Source organism: Euprymna scolopes, chromosome 31 (assembly GCF_053919585.1).
Source record: "Euprymna scolopes isolate OS-2025 chromosome 31, ASM5391958v1, whole genome shotgun sequence".
NCBI classification, from domain to species: domain Eukaryota; kingdom Metazoa; phylum Mollusca; class Cephalopoda; order Sepiida; family Sepiolidae; genus Euprymna; species Euprymna scolopes.
The window spans coordinates 15875351-15890182 of record NC_136512.1 but is presented as its reverse complement, the minus strand read 5'-3'; the positions used below and the strand labels follow the sequence as shown (position 1 = coordinate 15890182).

General features: G+C 34.0%; 1 protein-coding gene and 1 long non-coding RNA gene across 3 annotated transcripts in view; one reads left to right on the top strand and one right to left on the bottom strand.

Annotated features, from left to right (window-relative positions):
* Positions 1 to 10886, top strand: part of LOC145255649 (putative tRNA (uracil-O(2)-)-methyltransferase) — a 93567-nt gene extending 82681 nt beyond the window's left edge. The window contains exons 12-15 of one of the 2 annotated variants that reach the window (XM_080114191.1): positions 1391 to 1655; positions 6110 to 6313; positions 7312 to 7492; positions 10235 to 10886. In XM_080114191.1, coding sequence (XP_079970317.1) covers positions 1391 to 1655; positions 6110 to 6313; positions 7312 to 7492; positions 10235 to 10247 — 663 coding nt within the window. In that variant the 3' untranslated portion in view covers positions 10248 to 10886. The remainder of the gene's footprint in view (positions 1 to 1390; positions 1656 to 6109; positions 6314 to 7311; positions 7493 to 10234) is intronic. The other variant, XM_080114192.1, reaches the window with a different exon arrangement.
* The window catches only part of LOC145255651 (uncharacterized), an 89740-nt gene that overhangs the window by 29235 nt on the left and 45673 nt on the right, over positions 1 to 14832 (bottom strand). The window contains exon 2 of the long non-coding RNA XR_013863883.1: positions 1259 to 2512. This is a non-coding gene — a long non-coding RNA (uncharacterized LOC145255651). The remainder of the gene's footprint in view (positions 1 to 1258; positions 2513 to 14832) is intronic.

Genomic DNA, 14832 nt, shown 5'->3' with positions numbered 1-14832 from the left:
CGCCTTAGCTCCTTTCATCTCCTTAATTGTGTCATACAAGAGGACTTCATTAAGACATACGTGGTGCCTTAAATAAGTTTTGTATAGGTACTTTTGATAGTACACACATGCAACTCTAGTCCTCTTCAAAGTAATCTCCTCTGGTTGCAATGCACTTGTTGTACCGTTGAAACAACTTTGAGGAGGCCCTATATAAGTCCTCTCGTATGAGACAATTATGGAGATGAAATAAGCTGAGGCAAGGGTCATATGATACGCTCACATAATAGGACTTCCATGGAGCCTTCCAGAAGTTGTTGGAATGGTACATTAATTGCATTGAAGCCGAAGGAGATTTTTTTTTTTTTTTTTTACACGGAGGTCACCACTTATCAAGGCCCGGAAGCCACTCAGGGATAAGGGTTATTGCAAGTACAGATTACTCTGAAGGAGACTAGAGTTTCATGTGTGTACTATCAATAAAAGTGGCCATACAAAAAACGTGTGGAAAGGTGTTGAAGGCGTTCCTATCCCGTCGCGGTTAACCACCTGACGAAGGCCAGAGAAATAATTGGCCGAAACGTCGTGAAACAACAACTAGAAGATGAGGATGACAACAGTCAGCAATAAATAAATGGATAAACGATACAAATTTACTTAATAAGAATTCCAATTAATTAAATAATATTCTTGAAGTTCTTTTTTTCTTTTTTATAAATCTTTGAATATTTATTCCCTGTGCAAATTTCTGGATGAGTCAAACGAGCTGAAACAAAAGGAAACAGGGAATAGATCAGACAATTCTGAAGAACACACATGCTTAAATAACTTGTGAGTTCGTTTTGAATCCTTTTGCCGCCACTGATATGATCCCCCGTAAAAAGAATATATATTGTTTGAAGAAGCTGAGCGATCTTGATTCAGTTCGAGTAATAAATCTAGTATTTCACAGTATAGACGAGTACCGTAGTTGAAATGGAAGTTCCTAGCGTGAAGTTTGTGTACATTTTGACATCTTTCCCAAATGTCTCTACCAGCTGATATTTATGGCTTAACCAGCCAATCATAACATCGCAGGAGGAAAACCCCGGATGTACTTATATTAATTACATCATATGCCATGATAGTATTAATACAAAAAAGATTGAGATTAGCAACATCAAGTGTGTGTGTGTGTGTGTGTGTGTGTGTGTGTGTGTGTGTGTGTGTGTGAGAGAGAGAGAGAGAGAGAGAGGTTTCAGTGAAGAAGAAAGAGTGAGGTCAAGCAAATTATACTTACTATCACAGTTCAAAATAAATTATAGCTGTGCACAAACATTATTGGTGTTTGTTTGTTTTTTGTTTTTTCTTCAGTAATGATTATCAATAATCTATATTTTCGTTATTTTTTTTATTCGTTTTTCATCTGCAGATTCGAGTTGGGGATCTGCGAGAGAATCCGTTACAATCAGCTGTTGCATACGGCGTTCTCGTAAAAGAAGCGGTCACAGAAGAAGGTATCATCTACCCCCTCTATCAACACGAGCTCCCCTTCACAGTCGACTGCATGGAGGGAGACATGTGCATGAGATGGCCTGTCCTGCTCACCCACAGAATCACGAGTTCCAGCCCATTCTGGGAAATCAAAGAAGCTGACATGCACTCGGAAAAATTTGAAATAATTGTTTTTATCGAAGGTAAAAAAAAAAATGGTTTAAGAATTTTATGTAAATGTTGTATACACAAAAGTGCCAGAGAATGATTGAATTTATTTTTCGTAGTTTTTTTTGTTTGTTTGTTTTTGTTTTTTTTTTGCTAATGAGTTTTTGGGTTTATATTACTGTACACATAGATTCGAAGGAGTTAAAAATAAAAAATAAACAAAATATGGTTAAAAACCCACCGAATATATGTCAGCCTATGTCACGGTAACATATATTGAGCGAGTTTCTAACAGTATTTTGTATATTTTTTTATTTTTAACTCCTTTTCCTAAACTTATAGTGTGAAAGAGAGAGTCGGGTGCCATTTTTAATTTTCCAATACATCGGTAAACACTGTATGTTTTTCGAGCTGAATAAACATGTTACATTAAATAAAAACACTAGAAAATTATCCAGTTAGGTAGAAAAGTAACTTATCTTTCCTTTGATAACATTTATTTGTTATATATTTGTTTTTTTGACAACTTTCTCGAATCTATGTGTACAGTAATACAAATCCGAGTCTTTTTGAGGATGCGAGTGTAGCCAACGTTGAATCTTTCGATAGCTCAGATAATACCACCTGTGTGAGCTACATGAAAGTCTCTCAATTGGACTGGTTAACTCTGACCGTGGATCAATGATTGATTCTTCTGCTCAGCGTCTTTTGTGCTCTGTCATTGATTGGTTCTTTAGTTCTTCCGCCATATCTACTACCATCAGGTAGCGACGTTTACGATTTGCCAGTCACTGCACGAGCATAGGACGATCTAGATCCACGTGCATCTACATCCACATGATGCCAACTGTGATCCTGAAGATTTGAGGCAGCTGAGAGGAGACAAGGAAATCTGGAGAGAGAGAGAGAGAGAGAGAGAGAGAGAGTCACATTGGTCCGGGTAAGGAGCCCGAGCAGATAGATATAGTTTGGTAAAGTTAAAAAAAATGAATGCGCGCATGTCACTTACCAGTGTAGTGTAGCCAGTGTATGCGTGTATAACAATATTATTAGTGTTTAGATAACGAATCTCTATTAACTTATGGGTGTTAAACGTGTGATTCGTGTAGTGTATATTTATAATTAGGGCTAGGACAACAGCATATTCTTTTCATTGTTTTGATTCTCAAGTGTGTATCCGTTGATATCTTATATGCTTTTATATAGAATAATGTGACCGTCTTAACCGTGTTGTGATCTGTGATTTCTCTATTGTGTGCATACATATATTAACAGTTTACCGACAGGATTTAAACAAGAGACGACCATCGTTAACAGTGAGAACACCGGCAAAAGACCATACCTCAACTCTTCCTTTTATGCATCCTAAAATCAAAGTGCTTTTCTCCAAGAAGTGAAAACACCAAGGCCGCAATTATATAGGGATATTTCATTTATTCCTACTGAGTTCCTTTTCAGAGTTGGAACACTTCATATAAAACTACATTTTGCTAAATTGGCATATTTTGACTTCAAGGGGTGTCAAATCCAAAAACCTTGTCTATCCGCTAACACGTTGCGTATTGAACTCTTCTCTCTGATGACCCAACTCCAACTGAAAAGTGTATGTGTCTCCAAATCCATCTTTTCCATGACGTCATCACTACACGTAGCCTAAAGATGCTTACTGGGTTTTTATCATGTATCTTTGTTTATATTATGGTTAACTTAAATTCGATCTATCAAGTAAACATTAAGCTAACATTCCTGAGAACTATTAAATGTAAATATTTCAACTTAACAAATTTCGCATCAATAATATTTTTCTATCTAACAAGTACAATCATAATAATCTACTATTATACTTTCTGGTGTTTTTCAGTTGACTAACAATATAGGCACATCCCCATTACATCAAGGGGTTGACACGATGTTGGCTATGTCCGAATTGCTGGGAATGTAACATGATCGCTTACCAGGGAGAGTTACTTAGGTTTGTTGCCCATGTTGTGAGTGATGATTAATTAATAATTATGAATTAAGAATCAAGAATCAAATAAAAACATACCTTGTTTGTTTTAAAGAAGATTCACATTGGAAGTCATATCGAGGCTGACAAAAGAAATTAATTAACATGTAAAAATGTTTTAGTTTTAACACACAAACAAGAGAGACCGTCTGTCTTTTTATTTCCATCTTGACACGAAGAGGGAAAATACACATAATCACAACTTCATATAGTAACGAGAAAACAAAGGGAAGTAACTCTGTTACTTAAATCCTTATATCACTGAAAAACAAGCAGAAATCTGGAGCCGTCAAAAGGGAGACAACTCTTACAACTTTCACAATATTAAAACATGATCCCAGTTAAAATCTCTATCATATTGATAATTCCAACAATAGGAACGTCTCTGGAAAGACAACTAGTTCCCCACGTGTTAGACACACGATAAAACGATAGGCACATCCCCATTACATCAAGGGGTTGACACGATGTTGGCTATGTCTGCTGGTGGGTCTTCTGTTGGCGTCATTACTGGCAAAGTTTTCATCTCAATGATGGCAGGGACAGCTGTGTTGGAATTGTATATTGTATGCAATAAGAAAACAATGTGCTATATATATATATATATATATATATATATATATATATATATACGAGCAAACAGTTAATAAAACATGTTAAAAACACTTTGAAATGAGTTAAAAACATATTTAAAGGAAACACTAGATAAGTGGATAGTCCTTAATCCGCAAAGTTTCAAAGAAATACTTTCCTTCTCATCAGAGGGTAGGAATTAGCAAAATGTGGGATCGGATTTTGCATGCAAAAGTATTTGATGAAACAACAAGTAAGTCAAAGATCTTACTTGATAACAAAAAAGTGAAGCAGAGGGAATATGGTGAAGAAATTTTTATTTCATTTCATATATATATATATATATATATATATATATATATATATATATGCGCTGTTTTACTGTGCAGAGGAAAACAACTCTCTTTCGTTCATTTTTTTCATCTCATAATTTAGGACGCTCGATTAATGGTATTTTTTTATTAAATCAAAACATTAAAAAAAGAAAGCTGTAACAAGTTTTTTTGATGTAACAAAGTTGGTAACATTAATAATACAAAATGTAGTCTGGCTCAGAGGCTAAGGAATGAGTGTGACGAGTTGTATGTTTTGGTTTCGATTCTAGCTGATGGCACCCAAATCATATTTGATATATATTTTAGTTTTGATCTCACTACTATATATTAGGTTTAATACAAATAATCGACAAACAATATTTTCTATAACAATAAACACGTAATCTGCATGAATTAAAATATCATATTTAAGCGTAACTTACAGCTGGGCAATGCCGGGCGGCCTGCTAGTAATATATAAAAGTGAACTTGTCTGTCTGCAGAACGATCTCTACTAAACTAATCTGTTAATTTTTAGTCTACAGGCTTGAAACTTGATATATGGGGTATTCGGACCTGTGGAACAAAATCGATTTGATTTTTAGTCAGAAAAATGGCTGTTAAGGGGGTCAAAATTTTCTATGCACATTCAACTAGTGTTAGTACGATTAATTGGAATCGGGAATTGGAAAAAGCAGAACTTTCTGAGGTATCAGAATCAGAAAAATTTGTGCCTATTTTCTGATGCCAAAAACGATTCTTGTAATTATTTTTTATTTATTTGATTTGGTTTAAAACAAAATTTTCCATTGGTGATAGTAATAATAAAATAATAAGTATTTATTGATTTAAACTTCTAATAAAACTAAAATTTATAGATTACCCCCTCAAAGGTGTGTTGCTTACATTTGAGAAAAGTGTATGCACATTTATGATGTCTTTTTTTTTTATAGTAATCGGGAGAAAATAACCATTTTATAACTAAATATTTTGAGATTTTTAAAGAATCGGAATCTGTGATTGTATTGGAATCAGGAATTTACCATGAAATCTGTAATTATATCGGAATCGGGAAAAATATTGGAATCGTCCCATCATCAAAATATATATTTGTTGGATATGCATACTCGTTTTGCATAAATTTCAATCTTTTAATTTCTTTTGGTTGATTTTTTGCTTTTGGTGAAGAGAAGTAACTCTTAATTTATTTATTGCGGACTATTATCCTCATCTTTCTTAGTTGTTGTTTCACGACGTTTCAGCCAACTATTCCTCTGGCCTTTGTCAGGTGGTAACCTTGACGGGACAGGAACTCCGAATTTCCTAACTGCATCCTCAGTAACTACTGCCTTCCATAGTTGTTGTCGTCTCACCACATTTTAAAACATCGCGAAACAACAACTAAAAAAGATGCGGATAATAGTCCGCAATAAATAAAATTAATAAATAATACTCGTCTCAATAATGAATTCCAATTAAATAATATGAAGGGAGGTAACTCTGTTTAATATCGGATGAAAATTAATATCTCTTTTATGACAATTATCTTTTCTTCGCCTGTTCTGGCACTGAATTGAGGAAATCATTCTTTTAGGTGTGGTGGAATCAACGGGCGAAATGTGTCAAGCAAGGACGTCTTACACCCAGCAGGAGATCTTCTGGGGTTACCGGTTCCAGCAGTTGCTCGAATTTAACCAGACAACGAGGCGTTGGTGTGCAGATTTTACACATTTTGATGAAATAAAGAAATTCCCGACGCCATTGTTGAGTGCGAAAGACATGTCGTCCGTTTTTGAAGGTAAGAAAAAAGAAGAAAGTTTAATAAACTGTAATAGAGTTAAGGTGTGGGGTTAAAGCTAGGTTTAGAACTACACTGGATAATTTAGCAGAGAAGTCAACAGACAATTATACGGAAAAAAAAAAATATATATACAAGAAATAAATGTTACCGTAGACAATAAAAGTTTATTAAATAACTAGTGAGATCCTGGGGAAGTTCCATGGTCAGTTTTACATCAATCTGTATAAATTACTGTTGATCATTTTTTTTTTTTAAATAATTCATGTCTGTCAGATTTAATATTATTTAGAAAAAAAAAAAAACCATGACTCTCTTGTAAAAATAATTGGGCTATCCTGCATATCAACCTTCTTGAACGTGGCCTACATAAATAGAAGGCCGTTTCACTAAAGTCACAGAATAAAGTATAATGGCGATAGGCGACTATTATGAGAATAATTATCATTAGTAGTAGTAGTAGTAGTAGTAGTAGTAGTAGTAGTGTTTGGGACAATTAATCAGAATTGGGAATCAGAACTTTTTTGAATTTTGGAATGGAAAAAATCGTGCCTGTTTTTTTGAGGCCAAAAAAAAAAAAAAAAAAAAAAAAACGATTCTTTTTATTGTTTTTATTTGTTTTCGTTTAAGAAAAAAATTGATTTTCGTCGGCTCATGATGACATGATAAATTTTAATTTATTTTAGACTACCAGTAAAACTAAAATCTATAGATCGTCCCCAACAAATGCATTTTTACGTTTGCAAAAATATAAGCACATTTTAGATGATTTTTTAAGTAATCCGACCTCCCACTAAAAAAACAAAGACAAAAAAAAACAACTCTATATTTAGAAATTTAAAAAGAATCGGAATCGGAATCCGTAATTGTATTGGAATCGAGAATCTTGAACAAAATCTGTAATTATATTGGAATTGGGAAAAATTTTGGAATCGTCCTATCACTAAGTAGCAACAGCAGCAGCATTGCATTTATTGTTCTCGTTTTCTTTTTTTCAGGTTCCAGAGCACTGAAGAACTTTCAGTACTCCGCCCATCTTCCCACCAATATTTCTCGCCCCACACAGCATTTATTCGACACAATGATCGCTTCAAACTGTCCCAGCATTCCTGCCACCATCGCTCAAAGTTTAATAGATGACAACGAAGGATCTATATTGTTTAAAAAGCAAGATCGGAGGTAATACGTAACTATCACTTCCTTGCTCTCTTGGCTCAAAGTGTAGTACCTGTTCTGATACAACACTTTAATCTGTTCTGTCCTCGGTCAGCAAAGAAGAAATTCTTCCAGATCAAGGAAAATTGTATTTTTTGTCCCAATCCAAAGTGCCCCTTTTTGGGGAGCTGGATTTTACCCACGTTAAAAACTGATCTTGTAAGGAGAGTAGAAAGTGAACATTAGGTTTACTTTCAGCAGTCGCATAACTCTTACTTCCCTTATTTTGTCCTTTAGTCCTCACATTCTATAACTGATGTTTCTGACAAAGGGGGAAGAATTGCAGTTTTCTAGGTAAGAATCTATCTAACACTAATTGTTAGTTAATTGTTTGATCTTAAAATAGAATTTTTTTTTTTTTACATCTTTACATCAAGTGGCTTTATGTCTTGTCTGGAGCTATTTCCATTAAAAAAATGTCTATCCTCATAGAAACGCAAGTAAATAGGGACAACGATTTAATTAGGTCTGCTCACCTCAATGCAGTCCATCGATATATGTGTCTGCTATTTTTCTTTGCATTTTTTTTGTTTTTTGGTATACAAGAAAAAGAAAAGCAAATATGTTATATTTAGGAATTTTGTATGACACCACCGTTAAGGAGGACCCCTAAATACTAGCACACACATCTTAATTGTAACAAAATAAGCTAGGACTTAACTCTGTCAAGGCCATCATTGTCGTTTAGTCAAAGTCGTCAGCTCATTTCACCATCTGTTAAATTTCTGCCGAACTTTTTCTGCTTTCATTGTGTCTACCATGATCTGCTTCAATCTGCTCTAAGCCAAACTTGGACTCCTAAATATATTTAGTTTTGACCAGAAATCCTAAACGCCCCATGTTTTGATAAGCTTCTGGGCTTGACCTTTACTCCTGTCCTGAAATGGAACACATACATCAAGTCTGTTGCCAAGATCGCTGGAAAAATGGTGGGATCCTTCTGCCACTCAGAAGATATCTCACTGCTGATGCAATTCTCTATCTATATAAAAACCAAGTATGTCCAAGGATGGAGTACTGCTGCCACATCTGGGCAGGAGCTGCTAAAAACAGCCTATCCTGCCTTGACAGAGTACAAAATAGGCTTTGTGGCTTAGTGGGGGATGCCCTTTTCTCTTCCCTGCAACCTCTCTCCCACAGGAGAGACGATGCGAGCCTGTCTTTGTTTTATCGTTACTTCCATGGCAAGAGCTTGTCTGAGCTCCAATCCCTGGTCCTCCCTTCGCCAATCTTTCATGAAAAAGACCCGTCTAGCTGAAACCACTGTCAAAAATTTTCCCCACTCTTTATCTGTGCCAAAACCAAAATGTAGATTCCATGAATAAAGCTTCTTTCTTAGACGTGCACGCCTGTGGAACTCTGTTCCTTTTGCCTGTTTCCCACCTGACTACAACCTGGATGTCTTCAAGTCCAACATAAACAAATTCCTGATGAAACGCCCCCTTAAGTAAGACACTTCATCAAATCTCAACACTAACGCAATAACCCTTATCCCCGAGTAGCTTCCGGGCCTTGATAAGTGGTGGAAAAAAAAAAAAAAAAAAAAGTCTGACACATTCCATACGTTTCTGTGGCATTTTTTCTAAGTTTTAAACAGAATTTTATTACATATACTTCTTCCAAGGTGGCCTCACGTCCAGATTGCATTTTTGAAATTCACCAGTTGTGACAATCAGGCTTTAGTAGGGTGTATTCCAATTTTTGCTGTAGCTGTTCATTTGAACCTGAAATCATAAAAATTGGTCAGTCATCTCATAGAATGTATAACAATAGCATACTGAATTTTCTAGCAACTACGACAATTTTAAACGCCTGTACAAAAAAGTCTTGGAACTTATTAAAGGCACCTCATATATTCTTCCATATTTATTCCGATTGATATATTGCAAATAACAGTTGTTTATAGCATTTCAAATTGTCCTTTCTCCATTGAATTACATCATAATCCAAATCTTCAGAGGTGACAGTGGTTAAAGTGGTTAACGGCACGGATTGATGACTTGAATGCATCCAAGTTCGAACCCAGTTCGTTCCCCAAAATCACTTTCACTTAAGATGTTGGCAACCTTCACATAGTCCCCCCTGTAAATACTATATGTTTTTCTAGAAAGAATTCTGACAAGAAAAATATCGGGGAAACCAATGCCAACAACAGAAACTTTTGATTTATATGATATGAATGAATTTCGAATCCAGTTCATTCCACAAAATCATTGAAGCATTGTGTGCAGTATGAAGGCTATATCAATGCGATTTGTGAACATGAGTTAGTATATAAAAGAATAATTATAATATTAGAAAGAATGTTTAATAATTTTCCATTTATTTTATGTTTTATTTTAATGTGTTGTACAAGATGATAGGTGTTGATGCCCCTAATTTTTTTAGAGTAGTATCTCTTCTTCAAGGGAGAAAAGAAAATAGAAACGTATACAACTGTTCGGTGAGGCTTCCCATTATTGAAAATTCCTTCTAATATTGTCATTATTCTTTTTCCACAAACCGCATTGATATGTCAATGCGGTTTGTGGAAAAAGAATAATGGTAATATTAGCCTTCAAACACAATTTCTTTCACAAATCCTAACATGATTTCCAAAATTTCTAACCGGACAGTTTGGTCATTTTATTGTTTATGATTTCGAGTCTCCATCAGTAATATTTGCTGTATCAAAGTATTAATTATTATATTGCTTTTTCATTGCAGGCTTTCCATCTAACGAAAAAGTAAAGTGAAAAAGAAAGAAAGAATAGAAATGGAAGAAAAGGAAAACAAATAAAAAGAAAAAAGAACGAAAAAAGAAGAAAAGGAAAAAGAAAGGAAAGAAGAAAAGCATTATTTATTTATTTATTTATTTATTTAAGAACTGTTATCCGCATCTTCATAGTTGTTGTTTCACAACGTTTCGGCCAACTCATCCTCTGGTCTTCTTCAGGTGATTAACTACAACAGGATACGAATGCTGGGTCTCTTAACTGTATCCTCAGTAATTACTGCCTTCCATAGTTGTTGTCATCTCACCACATTTTGGCCAATTAATTCTCTGGCCTGTATTGGGTAGGATTGAAACAGCTTTTTTCAGACAATGCTCACCAGGAATCGTGGAGACTCAACACCACTATGCCATGGGCCCCGAGAGATAACAGCCCATAATAAATAAATAAATAAATATACAAATTACTCACCTCAAAGGATTCCAATAATAAAAATAAATGAATGCTTGTTGAAAAAAAAAAAGAAAAAACACACAAAAAAAAGAAAAGAAGAAAAAAAACGGATATAAAGCCACCCATGTATATGCTGTGTATATGGAATAAATAAAACATTCGTTTTCAATGTCAACGTTTTTTGGGGGGTTTTTTCATTGCTGAGTATGAAACGCTATATATAGTGTCCTGGCAGCTCATAAATGGTAAAGTTTACCAAAAAATAAAACATAAATTATTCACCCTGTTGCCTAATATATATATATTCCATAGGATATTTTTCTTATAATGAAACAATGTGGTATTTACTTTTTTGTGACCTGTTAATGGACATCTCGCTGCTCAACTCCCCACTGTTCCCTGTGAAAACAAATGTTGTTTAAACTGACAATTCTGTGTTTTTCATTGATAATCAATAATATACATATATATATAACACTTATCACAATATTCTGTGGATCTATATTAAAAAAAACCTTGTTAAACTTTGTGACATATTTCCATTCTATGGAGGTCAGGTGCGAACGAACACCCCATAATTTTATTATACCATATTTTTTCAAACTGAAACATAATTATCAAAGTATGCTTACGCAGATAGATATGAAAAGTCTTTATTAAAGTTTGTGCCTATTTCCATTCTATGGAGGCCAGGCGCAAACGCAGACCCCACAATCTTATTATACCATCCCTATTTAAGTTAAAACATACTTATCAAAGTATTATTATGTACATCTATATCAAAAACACTTGTAAACGTTGTTTTTTTTAATTTTTAAATTTTTTATTTCCATACTTTGTGGACCAGGTGCATACGCAGACACTACAATTTAAATGAACCACCGTTCTGCCAGATCAAACATACCCATTCCTGTGTCTCGATACATCTTCTATCATTATATGTAATCAGTTTTTTAAAATAGTCAACCATATAGGTGCCTATTCGTGATCAGGCATACACACACACACATTCAGCTTTATATTATATATATATATATATATATATATATATATATATATACATGTAATAAGTTATGAAAATATATATGGCAATTAAGCTACTCAGAATATTCCGCGAATCCTAACAAATTCACAAAAGAATGAAATGTGGAATATTCTGTGTAGCTTAATTGCCATATATATTTTCATAACTTACTACTTAGCTCTACCTATGTATTGAGCACTGTTGAAGTAAATACTGAAAATTTACACATAAATTATATCTTCGTATATTAATTTATGTGATTAAATGAAATATTCATGTGTGTGTGAGCGTGTGTGTGTTTCCCCAAAACCTATGGCCTTGATGGAGGGGAGACTAAAACTTGCTGCCATGGTTTCAAATGAACAGAAATAACAGCAAGGGGAGACATGATTCCAAATATTTCTCATATATTATATCTTCCCTCTTTTGGAAATAGTGTACGATTATGAATATCTCCAATATTAAATAATCCTTTATACACTGCAAAATTTACTTTATGTATGGAAATCAAAGAGAGGAGATATAACATATGAGAAATATTTGGAATCAAGTCTCCCCTTGCTGTTATTTCAGATCATTTGAAACCGCGGCAGCAAGTTTTGGTCTCTCCTCCATCAAGACTAAGGCTTTGGGGAAATATCAGATATTTTGTAATTCATATGCAAAACTAAGAAAACAAATGACTATGATTGAAACATATTATGGCTGTAAAAAAGTGTCAAAAATAGGCTCTGGATGATGGATGATCTCGTTAATGTGCGACCTTAAGGGCAGATGCTACATAGTTCACTACACAATCCAGGTCATTAGCTTTTCAACGAGCTTTCATTTGTAAAATTATGATCAATACCCGCTGAGATTTGGAACTTATAAATTTGCCAAAAATGGTGCTATCCATCTATCTATCTCTTTATATATATATATATATATATATATATATATATATATATATATATATATATATATATATATTGATATATTGATATATTGATATATCTATACTCGTAGCCAAATTGAATATTGAAATTCTCGTATCTTTGGTTCTATGGGACGAAACTACATGAAAATTTGCAGGCTTTTTGAAGATTATAATACTATTCTATAGTTAAAATTTTATGACAATTGGTAAAAAAAAAAAACATATACCAAACCAATAAAATATGCCCAAATTTGCCTACATTTGTATATATAGTGTCCTGGCAGGCCAGCTTCAGTTTTGCTGCTTTGGGATGAATTTTGCTTGGGTTTTTTTTTTTTGCTTGGTTGGTTGTCTCCCCTGTAGCCTTGCCAGGCCACTAATATATAATAAAATATGATTTATGGTACATGAAAACGATGCCTAATCTAAAAAAATAAAGGTCAGATTATGTATCAGGATAATTTTCTTACATCGAAATAGGTTTTATGTGGCTTGTACATTTTTTGTAACCTAAAATTTGTTGCACAGTCTAATCGGTTTGCGCAGAAATAATTAACATAGATAAAGTAACATCCAACGGCAACACTGAATAATAATTCAAATTCAATCATGAATAAATTGTCACTTTTTAATAATTTGGTTTCCCTTATGCGACATTTTCTCTTTAGTCCCATCAAATTATGAGTATAAAGATAACAGCTAGACTGGCGCTCAGCAGAGCGCATACTTCCACCATGGCTCAACAGTAAAAGTTTAAATTTACTAAATTGAAAAAAAAAATTGAAATAAGAATTCACAAACAAAAAGAAAATTATACTAGCAAAAAACCCCGACGTTGCCTGGGATCAAATAAGAATCAACGAATGTTCCACACTTTCAATACTTTTATTGTCATCAAAATCGGTGAAATCAAACACTTTTCAATCAAATCAATTGACTGCCTGCTTTAGTCGATGACCAATCGTAGTGCACTGAGAAGAAGATTCACATGCATCCTCATAGTGACTGAGGCCACAATATATTGCCCTGTAGAGAACCTACTATTGTTTTTATAAAAGTATTTTATATGATGGCTTGCTTTAAAGTTTAAAATGCAAAATGCGAGTATCATGGTTCAATTGTGCTCTAAACAGAAGCATTCATTTCGAACGCGCCTTTGTCTTATCAAAAATTCTACAGTTGGTTTTATACGTGGGGCCCTTCTGCTTGTTCAATGATAAAACTTCTCAAATACTTTTGTGATGTTGGGCTGTGTAAGGGTGTCGACTTTGGTCAAAATCAGAATGTTCCTTCTTTAATCGAATTTTTTTATTTTCGATTTTTGATTCTTATCAGAGGTATTCCGACACAAAACCTTTCTAAGAACACTCCCAGGCACAAAGTACATTTGCATGAAAAAAAAAATCAGCCCAGTCGGTTCAGAGCCTATAGGGAATGGACACACACACACACACACACACACAAATAGAGGTATAAACGAGCTGAACTTGCCTAACTGAGATTATTTTAAAGTAGTGATGTCATTATTTTATCACGTTATCAAAATGTGTACAGAGACAGGGCAATATGGTGACAAAATCCACAGTGACTAACCTCTTATTTTCTTTATTTACTATTGTAATATTTTAACTTTAAACAAACACCAAAACGAACTGTCGTTTCCAACAAACGCTTACTTGTGCACTTGTAGGGTTTTTGCCAGTGAGCAATCAAAAACCAAATCAAATAATAAAAGTCTTTTTTACATACGTGTGCAATCGTCGTTTTTCCATGTGGGTCGTTTCCGGTATAATGGCGTCATCCAGTAGTTGTTTAACTTAGGCAAATAAAACTCATGCATGAAACCAATGAAGATTTTTTGCAAATTTTAAAGGTTTTATTGAGAAAAGAAATTCTTTAATGAGAGGAGAGAGTAAGAGAAAGGCTAAAATTAATTCCTTTATACTTAATTTTCTTATTTTTACCTTAAAAATGGTCGACAAATGGAAGGTCTTGAGGAAATATTCTTAGATTTCTACATTGTCTTGTCTGTCTGGTGTAGACATAAGATTGACAGAGTAGTTTGGTAGAGACCATTCCATACACAAACAGACAAGGTCACTTTTATATATATACTAGCAGGTCGCCCGGCATTGGCAGGTATTAAACGTAACGCTAAATTTCTTTAAAAAAATTAAGTAAAAAAAAAAAAAAA